At 39.4% G+C, this 8,686-nt stretch overlaps 1 protein-coding gene across 1 annotated transcript; it reads right to left on the bottom strand.

Annotated features, from left to right (window-relative positions):
* Nucleotides 1-6,901: 6,901 nt before the first annotated feature.
* On the bottom strand, nucleotides 6,902-7,901 carry LOC103725404 (melanoma-associated antigen B18). Its single transcript, XM_008822740.1, is given in 2 exon segments — nucleotides 6,902-7,573; nucleotides 7,575-7,901. Coding segments are annotated over 2 exon segments (999 nt in total).
* Between the last annotated feature and the right edge of the window lie 785 nt (nucleotides 7,902-8,686).

The following is an 8,686-nucleotide window of genomic DNA, read 5'->3' as shown; positions in this document are numbered from 1 at the left end:
ACCCATGTCATGCAATGCCGCGGAGGTCAGAAGAGGGCTTCGGATTCCCTTGGAGCTAGAGTTAAGGATGGTTTGTAGCCGCCATGTGGGTGCTGGGAATCAAACCCGGGTCTTCTGCCAGAGCAGTCAGTGCTCTTAACCGCTGAGCCATCTCTTCAGCCCCAACTATGCCTTTTTTAGAAGATGGCTACAGATCATCAAACATACTATTTCAGAGGATATCAGCATACTAGTATTTACGTGTTCCTATGAGTGACACCAGCTGTCTCCATTAGAATAGATGTTACTGTTCATTTGTAATGCCAGGATGCTGGCAAACTGATATTCATATGTCTCATGTGGTGCCCAGGAAGCAGATGACTGAAGATGGTCCTCTTTTTCCCTTTCTTCATGCTTAACATCGCCTGTCACCTTCATCATCATCAGTAATTCCTAGATTTCCTCCTAAGTGAGGCACTGTCCTTTCATGGGATAAGCAGTAAGAGTTTAGTTTTTCACTAGAGAGATGACTCGGGGGTTACAAGGATGTACTTCCCTTTAAGGAAAAGACCCAAGTTCAGCTTCTAGCACCCATGTCAGGCTGCTCACAACCATCTATAACTGTAGGTCCAGGTGGAACTAATGATCCTGTCCTCCATGGGTACCTGCCTTCATTTGAACATACCCCCCACAGAAATATTAATACACATAATTAAAATTAATAAAAAGCAAATCCTTAAGAGATGAGTAACCCCTAAACTTGGGCATGCCCACTTCCTTTGTTGGTGAGGCCCTGTTTGCTGGAAAAGGCATATGAACAGTGACTGATAGGACCAAGTTTTTTCAATTGATGGGTAGAGTTGCCATGAAATTCACCAGTGATTTTGAGAGCCTCCTATTTGATGGGTGGTTTGCAATATAATATTTCCTCATTTTTTAAAGGACGTGCCAAATCTCAATAGGTAAAAGCTCAACTTTTCAACTTAGTAGAGTCCTTCTGAATGTAATTTACTTTTAAATGAATTCTAGAGTGTCAATAGAATAAAGTGTGTTCCTTTTTATTTGTGTTTGTTTAAAATCTCAAAATGTGAGCCGCCAAAATTTCAACATGCTTGAATATGCAGAATCCTTTCAAGGAAGACGTTAGATAAGGAAACACTAAAACATTTCTCTGAAGAAAATCCTGGCATAAGAGGCAACAGTAACATGGTGAATCATTTTCATTGTTCAAAGATGCACACATGCCAACAAGTCATGTTTTTCACTTCACAGGATCTTGTCATGATTTAAGGAATTCAAATTGAATAAATATTTGCTCTATAGTGATTCTCATGGACTTGGCTTATATTAAACTTATGAGAGTCTTAAATTTAATAATTTAGGATAGCTCACACATCCATGTATTTCTTCATTGACATGGCTCATATAACAAACCTCTTTAAAATCCCACTGGCAGTTCAGATGTGGGATGGTGGTATGGGTTCTGGTAATCAGGTGCCAAAATTTCATTGTTAGAGTTTTCATCAAGACAAATGTGACATCAAATAACAGCTACAGACATGAAATGCTGTCAGTGCAAGTGTGGGCAGGTGATTCTAGGCTGGCTACATTATAAGGAGCAGGGTTCATTCCATAGAAAGAGCAGTGAAGAGCTCATTAGCAAATAGTGCTGTTTGTTCCAGAAGGCACAGTTGAGAATACTCAGGGAAAATGACTTGTAGTGTAATAAAGAGCTAGGATTGATGTGCCTGCACTTAAGCAGGCTCTACTCTTAAGGAAACCTGGATCTAGGAATAGGAGGATGCTCAGAAAATGAAGGCTATAGACAATACCCACCTCAGGTTTTAGCCTCAAATTTACTTTTTTGTGGACACTTTAATGTTAGATTATTTTACACATTTATACAATGAATTTTACTCATTTTCATCCCCCATCCACTCCGCTCTTTCATTCTTCTCCCTCCCCCACTGGAACCCTCTTTATGCCTGTTTTTTTTGTACTTTATGTCAAGAGATTTTTTTGTGAGTTGTCAATAATACATTTAGGAGTAGTGAAAACAAAATTGAACTAAGAGTGAAAAAAATCTTCCCCAATTTAGGAGAAGTGGAAGAATGTAAGCTCTAGAAAAATTCCAGTCACATGAAACCGGAAGTCTATTCCACTTTTAGCTACTTCTTAAACATGTACCTGGCAACCTGGCATGAATATAAATATATAGTCCCCCCTTGTAAAGTAACTTAGGAAGCTTATAAAATAGGTTTCCAAACATGTTCAGTGTTAATATTCCCCCACCCCTTGCTCTAATTTACTCTCCCATCTCCGTTTTCCACTTAAACTAACTCCCATTGTTTCCTTCTCCTCCTCCATACCACCTGTGTTATACTATCCTCCCTTTCTTAAAACATTGCTAGCTTCTACAGGTATTAGAAGTTAAACATACAAGTTTAAAGATTCAAAGCTAGAATCCACATATGAGAGAGACTATATAATAGTATTTGTCTTTCTTGGCCTCACTGTAAATGTTCCAGCTTCATCCATTTACCTGTGTATTTCACAATTTCATTTTTCTTAATAGCTGAATAACATTACAATGTGTTTATGTATCACACTGTCATTATCCATTCATCAGTTAATGGGCATCAAGGCTGATTCCATTTCCTAGCTATTGTGATTGAAGCAGTAATGACCGTCAATAATCAAGTATCTCTATAGTAGGTTATAGGCCATTTGGGGTATATGATCAAGAGTGGTATATCTGTGTGATCTGATACATCTATTTCTGTCTTTGATGACCCTCTACACTGAATTCCTTCGTGGCCGCACCATTTTCTAGTCTTACCGATAGTGAATAAGGGTTCCTTTTTTCCAACATTTTTGACAGCATTTGTTGTCATTTGCTTTCTTGGCCTTTGTCATTTCTGACTGGGGTAAAAAGAAATATCAAAGTAATTTTAATCTGCATTTTTTTCCTGATTGCTAAGGTTATTCAACATATAACAACATGGTTATACTTTTCAACAAAAGTATACAGAAAATGTCCTGTGTGAACTTTCCCACTTGTTCACACTTCCCACATAGTATATACTTATACTTCTTTTCATCTCAATGTATATTTTTATTGAATTTTTGTGCATTTCATACACTACATATTAATTATATTTAGACTCCCCTCTGCCATCTGCACTGCACGCCATAGCTGTCCCCCCACCAGATTTCATGCATTTTGTCATATATATGAAGACCTATTGAGTCAAGTTTGTGTATCCAGATGTCCCTTAGTGTAATTTCTTTTTTTTAATTTTATGTGTATATGTATTTTGCCTGCATGTATGTAAGTGCACTCATGTCATGCAATGCCCATGGAGAACAGAAGAAGGTATCAGATCCCCCTGAAATGGAGTTACAGACAGTTGTTTGCTACCATGTGGGTACTGGGATTCGAACCTGGGTCTTCTGCCAAAACACCCAAGTGTTCCTAAGCGCTGAGACATCTCTCCAGCCCCCACCACAATGTAATTTCATCCACTGGGGTCTTGTCATCCTACCTAGAGTCTTTCCCTTAAAAAAGATCAACTTTCCCCGACCCAGCCATAATCACTTGGCAATAGTTCTTTGGCTAAGGTTGAGTCTGCTGCCCATTTCCCCAGTTCCATGCTATGTTTTTGTCTGATTGAGTTTGTATGGCTCTTGCATACGATACTGTATTTCTTTGTGAGAATTCAGTTTGTTCATTTCCATAGGCAAATTTTTATGACGGTACAGTGCTCAGCTCTAAATTTTACATCTCTATCTCCTTACCCCAAGACTTAGTAAACATTGTGGAAGTGGGTGCAGGATGTTTGTAAGAGTTATTGGAAGTTAAGAGCTTCTGAGGGAGGGGAAGTCAGTTTTCTTTATAGATGTGGCCACTGGTAGGTTTTCCGTGCTTCAGTCAATGGGCTTACACCCATATACAAACAGATAGCATTAACTGGACTCAGTGGGCTATTAAAAATAAAAAGAGGACATTAAGTTGGAAGGGGACCCAGTGGAAGCAGTTTGAAAGGAATTGGAGGAGGGAGTTGATGTCTATACAATCAAAATACATGGTGTAGAGTTATGGAATTCTCAAAACATAAATAACCTTTTTTTTTGTCTTTTTGAGACACGGTCTCCCTGTAGCCCCGTCTTAGAACTCACTATGTAGACCAGGCTGGCCTCGAACTCACAGAGATCCGCCTGCCCCTGCCTCCCGAGTGTTGGAATTAAAGTCATGTGCCACCACACCCGGCAAATAACCTATTTTTAAGAAAAGAAAATTATGAATTCTGCCTGGAATCATGATGTACACCTGTAATGCTGGCATGTAGGGGTGAGGCTGAAGGAATAAAGGTCTGAGTCCAGCTTAGGCTATCTGATGAGTTTGAGGCTAACATAGGCAACACAGTGAGATCCTGTCTTAAGAAAACCCACACACATTTTGTAGGATAAGCAAAAAGAAAGAAAGAAAGTTCTATAATTATATCTAGTTAAAATATTAAAATATTATGGGACTGAAGAGATGGCTCAGCAGTTAAGAGTACTGGGGCTGCTCTTGCAGAGAACCTGGATTCAGTTCCCAGCACTTACTGGCAGGTAACAGCTGTCTGTCACTCCAGTTCCAGGGATCTGATGCCCTCTTCTGACCTCCGTGGACATTGCACGACATGGGTGCACCTATGCATATGCAGGCAGTATACTCATACACATAAAATTTAAAAAATAATAAATATAATTATGTCTAGTATGCCCAGTATGCCCTATCTTGCTGGAACTATGGGAATGTATGTAATAGATATGAAGTAGTTGACATATTGAAAAATTTGTCTTTGATGAATGGCCATTATCATATAATTACTTTAGTCACAGATAATATCACCCTCCTCATCTGGTAAGATCTATTTATCTTTATTCAGAATATTCTGTAACTTTCTAAAACAATTAATGCCAAATAACAACACAACTCTCTTTAGTATGTAAGTCCATGTAAAACTTTCCCCACTTGTGGGCAAGTTACTTAGTTTGCAATGCGACACAGTCTTCCCCAGTTGAAAACAAGTCAAATTTCTAGAATTTGTGTCAAGGACCAGCAACTTCTCTCATAGATATCTTTCCACCCAAATCTCCCTTACTTTTTCTCATTTCATTTCATCACATGGAAATCTCCCTTGAGTTTGCCAAAGTAAGTTAAATTAAATAAATTAAAATATTATTTTAAAGCATTGAGATCTCTGTCTTTTAGTTTAGGATGAAGATGGCAATATGGATATGTCACTCAATGCACTTTCATCCTTATGCTCAGCAACTTCTAAGAGATAGATGTGCATAAAACAAGAAGATACTGCTGTGTGGTCATCTGATATTGAACAATAGCCCAGGACACCATTCATTTATGACCCAGGAGATTTTCTTCTGACTTATTCATGATACTCTGTGTGTGTGTGTGTGTGCGCGCGCGTGTGTTTTTATTTAAGTGTGTATGTGGGGGGGCACATGTGGAAGACAGAGATCAACCTGAGTTGCTGTTCCTCAGGCACTGTCCACCTTAGATTTGAGACAGGATCTATCACTGACATGGAGTTTGCTATTAGACTAGGTTGGCTGGCCTTTCAGACCCAGCGGTCTGCCTGTCTCTACCTGTTCAGTGATGAGATTATAAGTATATGACGCTATGACAAGCTTTATTACATGGGTTCTGTGGATCAAACTCAGGTCCTCCTTGTAAGACAACAAGCAGTTCACCAACTGAGCTGTCTAGTGAAAAAAATAACTCTCTTGTTAAAGATTTATTTTTAATTTTGTGTGTGTGTGTGTGTGTGTGTGTGTGTGTGTGTGTGTGTGTGCCATATCTGTGGATACCCACAGAGGCCAGAAGAAAGCCATGGTTACTCTGTAGCTAGACTTACAGATTGTGTGAGCATACTGGTGTGCATGTTGTGACTTAATTTCCCCATTTCCAACAGAATTAATATTGGTTAATAAACGAGTGACTATAAACTACTGTTTATAATATTTTATTATCATATACATTCTTTAATAATCTAAACAAATCCAATCTAAACAAATCTAAGTACAGCAAAGTGATATAAAGAGTACCAGGAACTAGGTTTTATGTTTTTATCTCTCTCTTCTTTTATTTCCTGTTTTATGATCTCACCTTTAACATTGGCTACATTTTTGATCCAGGTTTCAGCCACTGAACCAAGAAAACATTCCAAGTAGCAGACTGGTAAATTAAATCTGATATAGAGTTCTTCCTTTTCTTAGTAACTTAAAGGTGTTTCCATGCAACTTTTTCGAGTTTTAAGAAAACTATATTTCAACCCATTGAATACAGTTATCATTATTCATATGTAAGTGAGTGTGGAGTTCATTGAGAATCTACCAGTGGACATACCTCCAAAGAAAGCAACTGTCCCTCCCCCAGCAACCTCAAACATATTAAAATACAATAAATGTATAAGCAAATCACTGATCATTTTATATTCTAAAATTATTGAAAGCTAAAAATCTTGAACTACTGAAAAGCTTCTAATAAAAGAGACATTAAAAAAATTGAAGATACGTTTGAAATACATAACAGAAAAGAAAAAGAAACTCAGAGTAAAAAATATGTTGCACAAAACAAAAACAGGAATGCAAAGGTGATATGGAATGTGTTCCTTCCAGGCGTACGCTGGACACCTGCTACTTAGAATGCTCATTATCCCCACTTTCCACAAAGAATATCATTCTTAGACTTCAAACTTTGAAATATAACCTAAAATTTTAAAAAGTAGAATTTTAAGTTACTAATATACAACAGAAATAGAAATATTATATAAACATTCCATTCAGCCCCACAGTAGCATTCCACTGTTAAGAGGTTGACATATTTTTTGAACCCAAAATTGAAGAATTAGCCTTAGATATTACTCAGCATGTGAGAAGCTGCTGGGCATGGCTCTGGAATGGAATGTGACCTGGTTCTAGAAGCAGTGCGAGCCCTGGCTCTAGATCTGGCTTGGGCTCTTTCTTCTTCCTCTTTCAAAGCTTCTTCATACAAGGATGCATAGGAACTTGGTGTATTATCATGGATCTTGGCCCAAAACTCCAGGATTTACATCTTGCTTATTTCAGCATGAGCTCTTGAACCCCACATGAATTCATAGCATGGAGGATTGCTGTTGAGCACCTGGTAGTACTCCAAATATTTTAGCTTCATCAAATCTTCAGTGATGACCTTCTTAGGATCTCCATAGATGAAATGCTTCCTGTTAGCATATACACCCATCATATTCAGTACTTCCCAGATCTCTGTTTCAGAGACACATTTATTCTTCGTAAAGATCACACCCAGCACAATCATTAGGAGGCCACTATTGGGCATTCTTTCTTCACCCATCACTCCTTCAAGGCTGTGTTTTAGTTTGTTGAAAAGGGCATAGACATGCTTGATGGGATCCACTTCCTTCAGATCAACACCAAAGGCCAGTTCCATGTGATCTGTGGCTCTCTTTAGGATCTCAATGAAGTCATTCTTAGAAGATTTGGTCACAGACTTCAGCATATCTGCCTTTGAAATCGCCTCTTTTTTTTTGATACTTATCTATGAGGAACTGCACCAATAAGACTACTTTGTGGTTTAAATGATCTTTACACCAGTCTTCAACATTTTCAGAAGAATATGAACTTTCATCTTCCTTGCTGCAGGCACCTCCATCTAAAAATGTGTTCAGAAAGCTCAATTGGGCTCCCTGAGGCCTCTTGGGAAAGCTAGGCGTCCCAGGAGGAGTCTGATGTGGACAGCCGTAGAAAGGATAGTTAGAGGAGGACTCTTCTCCCTCCATTGCAGCGGCATGTTCACTCCGGGCCTGCTTTCTTTTCTCACGGGCACGGAGCTTACTCTTCTGGCCACGAGGCATGATGACTGTAGCGGGGTCAGCAGGCAGAGCCACAAACAGCTTCAGGAAACTGTCACCCTGAAAACAGAGGCTGAGATAATTTATACTGTAGCTCTTCGCAAATTTTGTTCCAAGAAAGGCTGCCTCTCCTGGTTCCCCTAATAGAGGGAATGGACCCAGTCTCAAGAGCATTAGGGGAACACCAATTAGACTGTATAGGCTTTAAAAAATAGAGAACATGAAATCAGGGGGTATAGTAAGGCGGGGGTGGGTCTGAGAGGAGTTGGAGGAGGGGGGGTTGAATATGATCAAAATACATCGTATGAAGTTCTCAGAATTTTTTTAAGTACTTATTTAGCAACCAATAAGAGAAGTGTAGAATGGGACCTTGTCATCTCAGTTCCAACTTACAGTATTAAACATTCCTCCTAAACAGTCTTGCCTCTCCATCTTATGCTGACTTGAGGCTGCCTCTTCAACCGGCAACATCTGACCCCTCCCACCCCATTGCCAAGCTAGAGAGCATTAGGCATAACTGTGGTAGTAGGAGCCACCCAGGTTTGACAGGAGACAGGGTACAGTGGAACAGATCTTTCCAAGAATGCCCTTAGTCTATGGGAAGAGTGGCCCAGCAGATACCTTGACACTGTGTAAGCTCCTAGGACTCTTCAACTGTCCTGTCAAGCCAAAGCCACCTGCTGCCACAACCAGTAGAAGAAAAATGGAAGTCAGTTTCATCCATTTCTGGTCTTGCCCACAAGGTCCTTCTGAAATAAATAACTGTGAAGACAGGGCTCTGTCAGTCA

The sequence above is a fragment of the Nannospalax galili genome, unplaced genomic scaffold, assembly GCF_000622305.1.
Source record: "Nannospalax galili isolate Female #2095 unplaced genomic scaffold, S.galili_v1.0 scaffold7, whole genome shotgun sequence".
NCBI lineage: Eukaryota > Metazoa > Chordata > Mammalia > Rodentia > Spalacidae > Nannospalax > Nannospalax galili.
The sequence above is the reverse complement of the archived record's forward strand: the minus strand, read 5'-3'. Positions and strand labels throughout refer to the sequence as shown.